Source organism: Leopardus geoffroyi, chromosome A3 (assembly GCF_018350155.1).
Source record: "Leopardus geoffroyi isolate Oge1 chromosome A3, O.geoffroyi_Oge1_pat1.0, whole genome shotgun sequence".
Lineage (NCBI taxonomy): Eukaryota > Metazoa > Chordata > Mammalia > Carnivora > Felidae > Leopardus > Leopardus geoffroyi.
The window spans coordinates 115,551,959-115,567,190 of record NC_059336.1 but is presented as its reverse complement, the minus strand read 5'-3'; the positions used below and the strand labels follow the sequence as shown (position 1 = coordinate 115,567,190).

The window sequence follows — 15,232 nt, the reverse complement described above, 5'->3', positions numbered from 1 at the left end:
TTTAAACAGCTTACTAGTTTGAAACATTTTATCCTCACTAGATTTCTTTAGGCAGTAGAATGTGGATTCTGGGTCCACTTTCCCATTTTCTTTTCAAGCTGAATGATTGCTTTAGGTTGACTGTTAACAAAATGGGGTCAAAGTCATCATTTCATTCCACAAGGTTTCTAATTCTCCAAGTGAACTGGCATGCTCCCCTTTTCACATAAGGGAAAAGCAAAGCCCTGAAGTGGGGAGGGCTGAATCCACAGTGGAAAGAAATGGCAGTGTTTGCGTAAGTCACTTAGAAGCAAATTAACCTCCCCAAACATATGGATTGGTTCAACAACCTTGGCTGTTATCTCGGATTCATTCTCAAATGCTAATGAACAGCTCTTCTTGACACTGGAAATGAGCAACAGCTTTAGTTTTTCACAAGTAGGCTTGACAAAAAGAATGCAAAAAAAAAAAAAAAAAAAAAAAACCTCTTGAGATGCTTGGCTGTTCAAATTGTAACCTCCAGAAGGGTAGGGACTGGGGTGGTCTGTGGGGTTGTTGGCATCCTCATGGCATAGGACTGAACTCAGCAGGGTCTTCAGTCTTCCTAACTGATGTGCCTGGGTCAAATAACTGAAAACCCCAGCAGATTCCAGCTAGTGACTACCATCACATCACTATTTGGAATTTTGGCTTCCCAATCTGTAAAACGCGGTGGGTCATGGTGATCTTTGGGGAATCTGATTCTATGACACTCCACTAATTCATTTGCTCCTGAAAGTGATGGTCCTTTTGTCCCCTAGCATTGATTTCTAGCTCTGATGTGTCCCTCACCTGTGTAGGTCTCTATGACAGTGACATCTTCCACACAACATACAGTTTTGCTCACACCTATTGAAGCCAGTCTCAGAGTCTTTATCCTAGTTCCAAGCACAGTGCCTGGCCTATGGTTAAATGCCTAATAAACATTGTCTGAATAGATGCAACTCAAAGAGGCTAAATAAAATGTATGAATTGGGGTGTTTATAAGTCATTGAGCTTGTTAACACTAGAAGGTAGTCTTTGAATCATGGTTCTTGGACCATATAATAAACAGCAATTCCTGCCCTGTCCCCCCACACAGATACAATCTCATAGTGGCCATTCCAGGCCCCCAACTGCCCCACCTCATTTTGAACTGTCCTGCCCCTTGGTCTTTGCTTAAATCCTTCCAATAGTTGGGAATAACTTCCAACATATCCCCTTTCTCCTTGCTGAAATTCTACCCATCCTTCAAGGCTTCACTCAATGCCATGTCCTCTATAAAGTCTAAGCCTGACTCTATGAGTCAGAAAGTCAAGATTGTTTTCTTTCTCTGTCCTCTGATCAGACTTTGACCTGATATTATATTTTATTTGGGCTCTTATCCCAGCCCTTGAAATAATAGTGTTGTTAGTACATATCTCTGTCTAGCCTTGCCCTGCCCACTCCTTGTTATGTGCCTCTGGGTTCCTCCCGTGGCTCCAACAGAGCCTTACATACAGTGATTGTTTATGAAGGATGCCCAGCTAGGTGGCAAAGGCTCTGATGCTCCCAGGGAATCATGTGCATTCAGCAGAGCTGCCAAAAGTCCTGGGGCCAGCTGCTGTGGAGCATCCATCAGGACAAGCAGCTGGGCAGGTAAGGCCAGCATCGAGGCCCTGTGCTGAGGGGTGGGCCATCCTTACTTGGCATAAGCTTTCTCCAGCAGGCAGGGCCAAAACTCTTGGTTGTTGTTACGAGGATGCACAAAGAGATATTCCCTGTTGAGGATAGGCAGGCGATCATCAACCACCACTTCAACCCACTGGCCACACTGCCAAAACTAGAAGAGAGATGAATATATGCCTTAGTAGAGCTGCGGCAGAAGGGAGCTCCAGGACCCCTGACCCATGCCAAACAATAACCACTGTCACCACATAACCTCCCCAGTATAACAACAAACTCTATCCAGAACAAAATCCCAGCCGAGGTCAGTGGACAGGGGCCTGGCATGTCGACTTCACTGGACAGATGAGTCACAGGCCAAGTGAGTCAAAGAAAATACATGCTGAGAGGAAAGAGACTTGGGTTTTTGTTTGACTTTGCTACTAACTCTGGCCTCACTTTGGCGGGTCCTTTATGAGCTTCAGACACACAGGAGACTCTCCAAGTATATCTTGGGCACAAAAGGGCAACACAGGGAACAGTTGCTGAATAACAAGGAGAATGGTAGATACAGAGTATTGTAACGGGGGACAGGAGAGCCTACCGGGGGCTAAAGGCTTGAGGGAGGCGGCAGGATTTAAGCAGGTGGCAAGGAGGTAGGAAAGGCATCCCAGATGGCAAGGACAGTGTGGGCAAAGGCCTAGAGGCCAAATGATGAAGATTGCTCTGGAGGACTGAGCAGTGAGAGCCTCGCTCTGGCCTTCCTCAGCTCATGTGAAGATGTCCTGCCATCAGAGTAGCAGAAATCAAACTGGCTAGCACTGCTACTGCTAAGAGCACAAATGAACCAGATGTTTCTCTCCAAAACAGACTGCTTTAATCTTCAGTGTTCAACTCTTAATGGTTCACCCGGGGACATGACCAAATGAGGTAAATTCATAACAAAGCCAGCCTTTTGGAGTTTCTTGGCTGGTCTCCCCTGTGCTGGATAAGCAGCAGGGCTTCCAGCTTCAGGCTTGAGTCTTGATGAAGGCAAGCCTATGACAGGTGGGCTCAGAGTAAAGCTGGGTGGATGTGATCTATCATCTGCTTGGCAGTGACGGGAAGCCATCCACATGGCTTCTTCCACATCTGGGTGTCCCAGATGTTGGGCTGTTTCATCCAGCTGAGGATGCACTTCACAGTAGAGGAGACTGAGACAGAGATGTCAATGGAGACAAAGCAAAGAAGATGTTTTCACAGTCATTAGTGAACTCAGTGCACTGCAGCTGGTTCTGGCACAGCTGTGGATTTGTGTCCCTACTGCAGTAAAATGTGTAGACAGGTGAGGTTAAAAGCCAACAGGGGTGTTACTAGGAGGAAGGTCATGAAATATGTTTGGCACACCAAGGAAAGCTAGAAGTGGGGTACTGGAAAAAGAGCTTGATCTGGATTTGGGGTTTAACTGGATAGCAAATGTAGTAGACAGTGGCCAGTTAGTGGAACTGTGCTTGAATACTGGTTTTACCTTTAGTTACCTGAGCAATAGACATTGGGTAAGACACTGAATTCTCTGGGTATCAGTTTCCTTATCTGTCAAGTGGTGGTAAAGTATGAACTTTCTCATAGGGCTGTGATTGGGATCTGACGATATTGTGAAAGTGAGATCAGTTTTGAAAGTAGTAACTATTTTTTAATAGCTTCTTTCAGGACCTTGGATAGTGCCTGGTGCAGTGTAGACTGGAATGAGTCCTGGCTTGAATGAGCTCCTCTGGTTGGTTCTCCCTTAGAATTCACCTTCACCCCAATATTCCCACATGAGTAATGCTGACCAAACTTGCTCTCCTTATACAAAGGGAACACCAGATAAGATCATTGTTCCCAGAAAGGATGCAAATGGTCAAGAATGAGGTCACCAATCTGCATTTCCTGGTTCACCTCTACTTGAGGAGGGCTGGCATCTGAATAGTGTCTGGACCCTCCGAGAAGCATGCTGGTGCCATTTTGTCAACACCCAGGTGTCAGAGGGAAGCCAGAAATATTTTGAGCAAAGTAGCCATGTTGCCTGGGCACTGGGCTCTTTCCAGAAAGCAGTGCCAAGTTCAGAGTGATAAGAAGAGAGGCCCAGAAATCAATACCTCAGCTGTTTCTGGAGAATTGTGGAACATTCTCACCATTCAGAAGGGCAAAGAGTGTCCTGCTTGTGCCTCAGTTTCTCCTAACTACCTGTTACTACCAACACTGGCAGTCTAAGGTGAGTTCAGACAGTAAACCTTGCATCTTCTAGCTCACTCCTTAGTCAGATCCTTGGACCACCAGGATGAGCATCACCTGGGAACTTGTTAGAAGACCTAGTATGCAATTAGTTGGACTTTAGGAAGAGAATACAAAGTAAAGGAGGACACCCAGAAAAAAATGAAGGGAAATTTAGCTGAGCAGAAAAAGGAGTAAAGTCTTCAGAATGAAAGGGCTCAATGAATTCCAGCCAAGATTAGTTTCAAAAAGGCACACATCTGGGCATACTTCAGAGAAATTTCTGAACACCAAGGAGAGAGAGAAAGTACCTCTTATAAACTTGAAAAACATGTTGCATACAAAGCCAAAAGCATAGATTGACATTGGATTTTTCTTCTGCAACATTGGAAGCTTTAAGACAAAGAAATAATGTTTACAGACTCTTGAGGAAAGGGAATGTGATCAAGAATCTCAAACCCAACTGACATATCATTCTTAAGCAAGGGCAAGTGAAAAATACTCATGTGATCAGAGGAAATTATTCAAGGAACTACTACCTAATGAGGATGAAATTAGAACAAGGGGAAATAAGATAAGGGGAAATGAAGGGTGAAAGAAACAATGGTGAGCAAGGAGTTTAAAATATACTTTTATAAAAGTATATTTATAGAAATATGGAAGTGAAATTGATAAGGAACAGATGAACAAAGATAGAACAGAAAAATGTAAATAACAGGAAGCTGAATTAGCAATATGAGCATCAGATAGAGAAGAATTCAAAGCCCAACACATTAAACACAATAAAGAGTGATATTGTGTGAGCTTTATTCTAACAAGCAGATAGCAAGAACATAAACCTTTGGGCACCATAGAATAAAACAGGAAAAGGTTAAAGCTAAAACATCTGAAAACATAAGAAGGATGCTCCAAGGTATAACTTTGGGGAAGAAATTCAATTCACCTCTTTTAGAATTTGACAAATCAAGCAGACAAAAGTTAAGTCAAGATAAAAAAAAGTTAACTGCAGACACAACAATCTGCAAATCAGAAATCTTGACTCCATATGTAAAACCTCTGATCACTGGATATTCTTCTCATATGTCCATGAAGCATTTGCAAAAATTGTTGTAGATTTGGCCATGAATAAAATCTTAATAATTTCCCCAAATGTAGAGATTTGATGAATATTCTCTGATCATAGTTTAATAAATAGAATATAAATTATAACCAAAGCTTAATCAAAACTAAAAGTACATTGCATTAAAATTAATAAAAGACATTTTATATCAAAACCTATAAATACGGGGCGCCTGGGTGGCGCAGTCGGTTAAGCGTCCGACTTCAGCCAGGTCACGATCTCGCGGTCCTTGAGTTCGAGCCCCGCGTCGGGCTCTGGGCTGATGGCTCAGAGCCTGGAGCCTGTTTCTGATTCTGTGTCTCCCTCTCTCTCTGCCCCTCCCCCGTTCATGCTCTGTCTCTCTCTGTCCCAAAAAAAAAATAAATAAAACGTTGAAAAAAAATAAAAAAAAAAAACCCTATAAATAGATAATATCTCATATAAAAATTTATGGTTTTAAAAGTTTTCATTATTAAACAAAAAAGACAGAAAAGTGTACAGTTTCAGAAAACAAACAAAAAACAATAAAATTAACAGAAAGTAAACAGTACTTAATAAAAATAAATTGAAATTAGTTATATAGAAAACAAAACTCCAAAAGAAAAACAGAATAATGAAAATCAAAGGTTGATTTGTTCAAAAACCAATAAACAGATTGCTTTGGTTAAGAAAACCTGTATTATGAAGAAAAGGAAAAACAAAAACATAGCACAGGGATTGATAAAGTGGATTTAACCATAGATTAGAAGAAATTAAGTGAATTTTCAGACAATCACATAGGCAAATTTTGGGCAATAAATTTGGTCTGAGAGAAGTAATAGTTGGTTTTCCTGGCAAAAAAAAATTTCAAGATTAACCCCAGAAGAAATAAGAGACAAGCATTTTAATAGCTGTTGAACACATTGGAAGAGTAAAAGAAATCATGTTGAAAAAGGAAGTGGTTCCAGATCTTTTAACTATTGTCTATTTTACTTTCAAAGATCAGATAATCTTTGAATGATTAACAACCATTGTTCAAATTATTTCAGATCAAGATATGCAAAACTCAGTGGGTTCATTTTAAAAAGCCAACATAACTCAAACATGGTAAAAACAACAACTAAAAACCAATTCTACGTGTGATATAGATGCAAAAATTCTAATAACATTTTTAGCAAATTGAATCCCACAGTGCATTAAAACAATGGCACACCAGGAGAAAACATCACTAAAACCAGGAAAAGGCAGGACTTTATTCTTGTCACTCTTATTCAAAATTGCAAACTTCTAACTAATGGGACAAGGACAAAGGGCAAAGTAAGTTCTATAAATAATAAAAGTAGTGACAAAATTATCTTTATTCGCAGAGAATATTCATTAACTAAAAAATCCAGACTCTACTAAAGAAAAAAAAAATTGGAACTAATTAAGGAATTTGGTAAGGTGGCTAGATACAATTTAGTATTTAGTAAGGAGTGGGTTTCCTCCTACCAGCAACATCTAGATAGAAATGAGGGGGGTGCCTGGGTGGCTTAGTCTATTGAGTGGGCTGACTGGATTAGGTCATGATCTCACGGTTCAGGAGTTCGAGCCCCACATTGGGCTCTGTGCTGACAGCTCAGAGCCTGGAGCCTGCTTCAGATTCTGTGTGTCTCTCTCTCTCTCTCTCTGTCCCTCCCCTGTTCACACTCTGTCAATGTCTCTCTCAAAAATGAATAAACATTAAAAAAAAATGAAATGAGGGGGAAATCTCATTCACATTGGCTGCAAAATTGTAAAATATTTGAGAATAAGTTTAACAAGAAGAGTGTGACACCAATGTGGAAGCATAGCTATAACATTTTATTGAAGGGCATAAAACTAGTTCTGAATGAATAGAAAGATATACCATGTTTCTGGAAAGGAATAATTAAAATAATAAAAGTGTAATGTTTCCAAATAAATACATACATTTAATGCTACTCCACTCTGCATCACAGAGTGCCTTTTCTTTTTAATTAGACACAATGATTTTAAAATTCTCATCAAAGAATAAAAGCGCAGGAATTACCAAGATATTTTTGAGGAAAGAACAACGAATAAGGAAGGAAAACTTACTCTGCCAGATGTTGCAACTTACTCTACAGCTACTGTAATCAAAATAGCAAGATACAGCACAGGAATCAACACAGACAAAAGCTCTATGATGTGCAGCGTTCTTGATTAATGACTTTTTTTTTTTTTTTTTTTTTGCTAAGTGTTTCTGCTATTTCTTTTTATTTGTTTACATGAAAACGTTTTAACTCCCAGCTCTCCCATGTGCTGCCAGACCTTGAGCTCAAATCCTTTCTTAGAGGTACGTAAAGTAACTAACACACAGGTGAGCCTTCCATTGTAGGCTAGCAGACCATGAGAATATTCAAGATACTCGCCTGCCTGTGCTCACAGAGAACCTAGGTGAGAAGTGTCCCAGTGATGCACATACCCGGAAACGGAAGATCCCTGCGTAGTGGCATGAAAAGCTTTGGTCCATCAGGATCTTCTGCAGGTGCTGTGGATTTTGTGTCAAGGAGCCCAGTGCTGCCAGGAACCAGCAATCTCCTGTGAGGGGACGGAAGCCATGAGAGGTCTACTGAACACATCTGGAAGCCCCACTCCACACATTTCGTGGGTCTTTGTCACCAGAATCCATACACCTTCTTCTGAATAATACATTCCTTTTCTGCCTGAGAGAGGAGAACTGGGGAAGGGTTCACTGGGGCCAGTTCCAAGCAAGACAGAGAAGGAGCTGGTGATGATGTGGGGTAGGGGTGATGGGAGTTGGGGTGGCTATGAGGAAGGTAAAAAGGGATGGGGGGGATGGTGATGGTGAGGGAAGTCAAGAGAGCCCCATCCAGGAGTGCCTGGGTAGCTTACTCGGTTAAGTGACTGACTCTTGATTTCAGCTCAAGTCATGATCTCAGGGTTCATGGGTTCGAGCCCCACCTCAAGCTCTGCATGGACAGTGCAGGAGCCTGCTTGGGATTCTCTGTCTCCCGCTGTCTGCCCCTCTCCTGCTTACATGTGCACTCTCTCAAAATAAATAAATAAACTTAAAAAAAAAAACCTAAAAGTGAGCCCTAGCCAGGCCTCAGCAGGGTTGTTGGGACAACCTGCCTCTGATTCGCATCTTGCCAGAGATGCCCAGAGCTGAAGTTACAGGAAATCTTGTTGCCAGTGTGAACAGTCCATCCACACAACACCAAGGGTGCCGACCTTGCCTCCTCAGAAGCTGGGGTAGAAATCTGTGGGTCTGGGTGGGCACCTCCTTCTGTCCCTCCCTACCTGGAGGCTGACTTCAGGCTGTCTGCCCTGATCCAGGGCCAGGAGGAAAGACGTTGAGTCCTTACCGGCCTCTCCTTGTTGGATGTCAAATCTGCTTGCACCTTCCAGGATGAAGTGAGGTTCTGATTTACCCTCTAATATATCCTTAGGCAAGAGGGAGAAAAGCCATGAGCATCTTTCATTCCTCTGTGTCCCCAAGTGGTACCCAAGACATCACTCACTTCGTCTTTGAGGGGTAGAGGTTAATTCTTAAACAGGTGCTTAAAATCCGAGTTAGAAAAGTTCCCCTCATTCTTCAGGTTTGATTGCTATCAGGAAGGCAGATGTCAAAGGGACATATATGTAACTGACAAGACAGGCAATAAATGTACAAGCAAAATGCAGGAAAAGATAAACATAAATAAAGGCTCAGGATTCTTACATCAAATAGTCAGCCATCCTAGTCCCAACTAGCAGTGTTGTAGTAACAGGTTATAAACAAACAAACAAAAAGATACATTTGTTAGAGGACCCTTTTATAAACATAATAAAGCATTCATTGTGACATGTCCTCTCTCAGCAGTAGGGCATTCTGGGCTCCAGGTTCAAGTCCAGCCACGCGCTCTACCGGATGCAAGATGTGTTACTCCGACCTTTGTCCACTCCTGGGCTAACTCACAAACTGATTCTAGAAGACCCCAGGTCCCTTGTCTTGGGTACTGTTACTTGGAGCCCAGTCGTGCCCCAACCTCTAACACACAGAGCGCGTGGCAGCCATGAAAGGGGTTTGCGAGAGGATTCTGTAGTGCTGCAATATCTAGGGAGAATTTGGGGAACTCCCAGCAGACACAAGGATTGTGAGAGTTCCGGAAGGGGCTCCCATGGGTCAAGGAGCCCCAGGGAGCCCCCAGGTTTTCGCTACTGGAAGTCTGCAGGATTACCCTCAGCACCCTCTCTGTGCAACTGTCCCCAGATTTCTACTGCATTTGCATACTTCGGTCATTGTTCCTGTATCATTTCTTTTCACATTGACGAATAAGTCCCCCCAGAGAACAGGCCCGCAAAGTGGAAGTGGATTTATTTGCTCAACAGCCATGAATGTACAGAGTCCTGTGCTTTGAGAGACCTGTCGGCCCTTCAGAAACTGCCAGTTTCCTGGTGGAGATGCCAAGAGGCAAACAAAGGCGTGCAGGTCTGCAAACACCTCAGCCCGGCTTGTGTGGGAGGGGTAATTGCCTCACTAAACCTGTTCCCACTACCTTCTCTACAAATAACTGGCCGTCTCACATTCACCAGGAGAGGTGCACTCAGGCTCAGACCCTCCCCGGGTAGAGGCACCAAGCTGGCCTGCCCTTTCCCCACATCTGGGCTCCAAGCTGGGCAGCTAAGTACCCATATCTGGGGGGACGCAAGGACCTCCCCCAACACAAGCCAGCAGCACAGAACTCTTTGCAGGGCCATGGAGGGAGTGAGTGTCCCGGTTCCAGGACAACTCCAGGCACTTCATCCAGCTGTCCCCAGCCCTTCTACTGTGGAAAGGAGGTAAAGATCTCACTAGCATTTGCTGTCACTGAGCAGATGCTTAAGATCTTCCACTCACAGGAATTAAAGAGACAGGAGGCCAGTGGGCTTGGATGGGGAACAAAGATAGCTTTGCTCAACTTTCCTGACCTGCCCGAAGCCCCAGCTCTCCTCTGCTGTTTGCTCTGGTTTTCCCTGCAGTGTGACTGCAGAAGGGGGGTGGGCGTGCTGAGAGTCATGGAGACAGACCCAGGGTGGAACCCTGCCCTGCCTTCTCCCTGGGTGACCTTGAACCACTTCCTTGACTTATCTGAGCCTCAGTTTCCTCATGTGTGAAAGGGAGACTCCGGTGGCAAAGCCATTGAGGCACTGACTACCTTGCTGAGGTCCAGGGGCTTTATTCACCCATCGTCTCCCACTAGCCTTGCTAAGCAGGAGTTTTTCCACCTAACAGATGAGGAAGGATGTGGATCCTTGGGACATTGGACAAGGTACATGTTCAATAAATATTGATTCCCTTCTGTAATATTTGCAAAATTCAAAAGGCCATATTCACAGACAAACCCAGAGCCTCAAATGCATTCATTATTAAACATGATAGAAAAAAAACATGAATTAAACAATCAACTCATAGATGTTAGAAAGACAAAAAGAGCCTCAAATAGAGGCAGAAAAAAATGATAAAAGACAATTAGTGAATTCTAAAATAGAAAAACAGCAAGACCAATAAAGCAAGTAACTCGCTCCATTTGGGGAAGAAGGTTTACATAGACCCAACCTTTAACAAATATGGTAGGGAAACCCAACTAAAATTAGAAATAAAAATGAGATTTTAGCAATATAAAAACATGACGTAAAATTCTATACTAATCAATTTAAAAATAGTGGTGATTATCTGACTAAAAGTAGCATGGCCAAAAATGATTCAAGTTAGTCAGTAAACTTTAAAAGATAACTTTGCAATAGTATTTTCAAATGATCAAAGAATATCTCCCTGACAGCTTTGTGAAGGCTTTCAAGTACACAGGATTTCCTGTGGAGTTCTCTCACACTTTCAGGGAATAGACCATTCTTGTATCACTTACAGTTTCAGCGAAAAGAAAGAAAGGGAAGGAAGGGAAGGAAGAAAAATCCTGCCACCATTTATTTTAAGAAGCCAGCATAGCCTGGGACAGTGAAAGCACAAGAACATACACACATCATAGACTGATTTCACTTATGGAAATATACCAAAATAAAACACATGGCAAATGAATGAACAAGAGATTATTAAGACTAACCCACTATAATCAAGTAGGGTTTGCCCTAGAAATGAAGGACGCTGATTTTGTATCAGAATTTATAATAATATAAAATAGCATTTACATGCACCAAAGGAAAAACAATTTATATCCTTCTAATGAATGCCACACAGGCATTTAATAAATGCACAACTTTCTCTGATTTACCAAAATGTTAAAAATTAAAATAAAAAAATTGTAGTTAATTAGGAACAGAAAACTATTTTCATGCCATGAAAATTAAATGGCAATTATTGCAAATCAATATTCAACATAAAGTTTACTGGCAAACACTGGAATTGTCTTCATCAATGTTGGGCACAAGACTAGCATCTATATCTCCTATCCTCTGAGCTGCCCATTCCTTCCCCACCCTGGGTTTTAGAGAGGTGCTCGATGATCTAAAAAGTGCAGAGGTAGGAAGAGATGGAAATTACACCCAGAAGCATTTTAGCCTGCTGGGCTGATTTGCTGAGAGAATAGGTAAAGATGAATGGATAAAGAAGATGTGATACACACACACACACACACACACACACACACACACACACACACACACTCAATGGAATATTACTCGGCAATAAAAAAGAATGAAACCTTGCCATTTGCAATGACATCAACGTAGCTAGAGTATATTATGCTAAGCAAAATAAGTCAGAGAAAGAAAATACCATATGATTTCACTCATATGTGGAATTTAAAAAGCAAAACAAATGATCATAGGGAAAAAAGAGAGGCAAACCAAGAAACAGAGGATTAAGGCGTGCACTTGTGATGAGCGCCGGGTGTTGTAGGGAAGTGTTCAATCACTAAATTGTACACCTGAAGCTAATATTATGCTGTGCCAACTAACTGGAATTTAAATTAAAACTTAAAAAGAAAAAAGATGACTGGGAAGATGGCAATGTCCGCAGGCGTCACCAGGTGGGATGGGCACACCAGGACAGTGAAGTGTGACAAGACTGGCAAGTAGTAGTCTCCACCCTGAGTATGACTCAGAATCACCTGAGACCTTTGCTGCCCTGGATGCTGCTGGCTGCTGCCTCTCACAGCCTGGATTTAGTAGGTTAACTGGAGGTAGTGTTCAGCATTTACACAGTCCAGAAGATTCTGAAGCCCTGCCAGGGAAAGGGGGCAGGTTCAGGGAAGCTGAGCAATTTGATTACAGATCTACAGGGAGAGGGCTGTGAACCAGGCAATGTGGCTCCATAGTGCTCAAATCTCTCCCCCGGCCCCAGACCACGCATGCAGATAGGGGCTTCTTGATGTCCGTGTTCTCTGATTCTGCGAGAGGGGCCCTCTGGAGGGTCTGAAACATCATTTGTACAGAAGAAAGGTGTGATGGTTAATTTTATAACTTGACTGTGTCAGGGGGTCCCCAGATATTTAGCTAAACATTAGTTCTAAGTATGTCTGTGTTTCCAGGTGAGATTAACATTTATTTGAATTGAGTTCAATAAAGCAGATTTCTGATCCCTGTGTGAATAAGCACCATCCAATTCACTGAGGACCTGAATAAAACAAAAGCTAGAGGGAGAATTTGCTCTTTCTCTGCCTGATTGATATGGGTAATATCCTATAGGATATATAGATATATAATAGATACACACACACACACACACACACCCTATTGTTTCTGTTTTTTTGGAGAACCCTAATACAGAAGCCATCAGCAATAGTCATACTAAGTAATCTTCCCAACTTCTGCACTGTGAAGTCCTTTCTCGAGGCAAATTTTGGGACAATCTATGTTATCTTATGGATGCCAGAAGCACATATAATGCAAGAACCCCTGGAATCTTAACAAATACCCTCTGTGAAGTGGTACCAAACCAGGCATTCTCCTGCAATCGCTTCTGGAGGGGTGTCTTCCAATGCAACATCACTTGCTATGTTTTGGAGTGATTCCTGCAATCATTTTGAAGGCTGCTGTTAGATGAGGGAACATCAGGGTCAGCATCTTGGCATTCAGACACAGGCTAAATATATCATTCAGAGGGTGGGCAGAGTTCAGCCTGGGCCAGGTGACAGAGTCACTCCCTTTACTATTTTTGCTAGAGAGCTTTGTTTTATTGGCATCAAAGTTCTTTGGCTCGATGGCATTTGTTTGCTGGCAGGTTTACCTTGTCACCTTCTGTTACCTGTTGCCTTCATAACCTACACTCCTGTGTCTACTTTGTTAACACTTTCCTTTTCTGAAGAACTCATTTGGGATCTAAGGTAAATCATTTCTAATGAACAATCCTTTCAGAAACTCCACTCTACTTAAAAGATCAAAGTTGTTACCTGGGTAGGTGATACTTCATTTTGGGATGGCCACAGGCCAGGATCCACAATGGGGCTGGGTTCTGAGCTCTGAGCACCCATAAGACAGCATGTTTCAGGCCCACAGCCATTCTTCAGTTGAGAAGCAAAATGATTCTCCTAAAGTATGGGGTCCAAGATGAAATTGCCATCTCTCAATCTGATACACATTGATGACCCTGCTGTGAAGAATTGTATCTATATTTCTGTGCTGTCCGATATGGTAGCCACAAATCATATGTGGCTACTTTAAATGAGATTAAGGGGTGCCTGGGTGGCTCAGTTGGTTAAGTGTCCAACTCTTGGTTTCAGCTTGGGTCATGATCTTGTGGTTCGTGGGTTCGAGCCCCGCGTCATGCTCTGTGCTCACAGCATGGAGCCTGCTTGGGATTCTCTCTCTCCCTCTCTCTCTTCCCTTCCCCTGCTCGCTGGTGCACGCTCTCTCTCTCTCTCTCTCTCTCTCTCTCTAAATAAATAAATAAGCTTTCAAAAACTTAAAAAAAAATAAATAAGATTAAAATTTTGATCCCTCAGTTGCATTGGCCACATTGGAAGTACCAATAGCCACTTATGACTAATGGCTGTTGTACTGAACGGTACCAAAAGAACCTTTCTATCATCACGGAAAGTTCTCCTGGACAATGCTCATCTATTGAACAAAGATAATAATATGATCTACTCACAGGGCTATTATGGTAATTAAATGAAATGTCATATGTAAAGTGCTTAGATTCATACTTATTGCATGTACATACTTGATAAATGGGATTTAGCATTATTTATGGAATTAAAATTCTAAAAGGAAGTCACTCTAGCACCAACTTTCATTCAGGAAATATCAAATAGATACACCATGTACAAGTCTAATTCTCAGCATTGTCTCTTGCTGACATGGGGTGGGGGTTGTAGGCAGTGCAGAGGCTCATGAGGAGTTGGGTCTCCTCAGTGCCATTTGGTCAGTGCAGGGTCACAGGCTGTTGCAGAACCTGACTGACTGACACTAGGGTGGGGGGGGGATGTGAGAGGTGGGGTGGAAATTTCTTAAACAAAGAGAAACTGAATGAAGCAAGATATGAAGGAGCTTCTACTTCAAAGTTCCAGCAGCAAAATGGATTAGGTTGATTGTTAGAGGGAGAGCAAGAAGGAAGGAGGGAAGGAGAGAGAGGAACGGGGGAGGGGGGGAGAGGGGGAGAGAGGGGGAGGAGGGAGGGAGAGAGGGAGAGAGAAGACATTATGGGACATTAAACAACCTTTCTGTGCCAGGCATAGAAAGCCGAGTTTAGTTGTATGCCAACTCTTAGTCACTCTTAGGGAATCTACCAAGCCCAGGTGAGTATTCAAGGTAGAATGATATCCATGATGGTTTAGCACTTGCTTAGAATATGGAGCTTCCCCATTGTCCTTCCAAGCCCTGAATATGGAGATGGACTCAGGAGACTTGGTGCCACCTCAGCCATTATACAGGTGAACTTAATTTAAGGAGTGCCAGCCATATCTCTGGACAGTGACTGGGCAAGCTCTAGAGTGGGAGGCAACCTTCTGAAAGTGGTGACAGGCAGCGGAACGTGAGAAGAAATTCTCTCCACACTCCCTGTCAGCCTCCCCCTAGGACCTCAAATGGTTTCATCTGACCTACATTTCTCTCTAAATGTGTTTGCTGAAATTAGCTGAGGGTTGATGCTGGCTGGACTGTGAAAACCCATGGATCCAAAAGGACAGCCCCTGAGGCCTATGCCATCCCTCCCAAATTAATTATAGCAACAATAGCTAGTGTTTAGTAAGTGTTTGCAATGCGCTAGACTCTAAATATTGTCTTCATTTATTCCTTAAAATAATCATGTGACATACAGGTACAACATTTCATTCTTACCTCATTCTTTTTCTCCTAAAAAAT

The 15,232-nt window shown here is 42.6% G+C and overlaps 1 protein-coding gene across 2 annotated transcripts in view; it reads right to left on the bottom strand.

Moving 5' to 3' along the window:
* CAPN13 (calpain 13) overlaps positions 1-15,232 on the bottom strand; it is an 81,610-nt gene that overhangs the window by 43,367 nt on the left and 23,011 nt on the right. For both annotated transcript variants that reach the window (XM_045447257.1, XM_045447256.1), the window contains 3 exons: positions 8,320-8,398; positions 7,416-7,531; positions 1,683-1,819 (listed from right to left, as the gene is read on the bottom strand). In XM_045447257.1, coding sequence (XP_045303213.1) covers positions 1,683-1,819; positions 7,416-7,531; positions 8,320-8,398 — 332 coding nt within the window. The remainder of the gene's footprint in view (positions 1-1,682; positions 1,820-7,415; positions 7,532-8,319; positions 8,399-15,232) is intronic.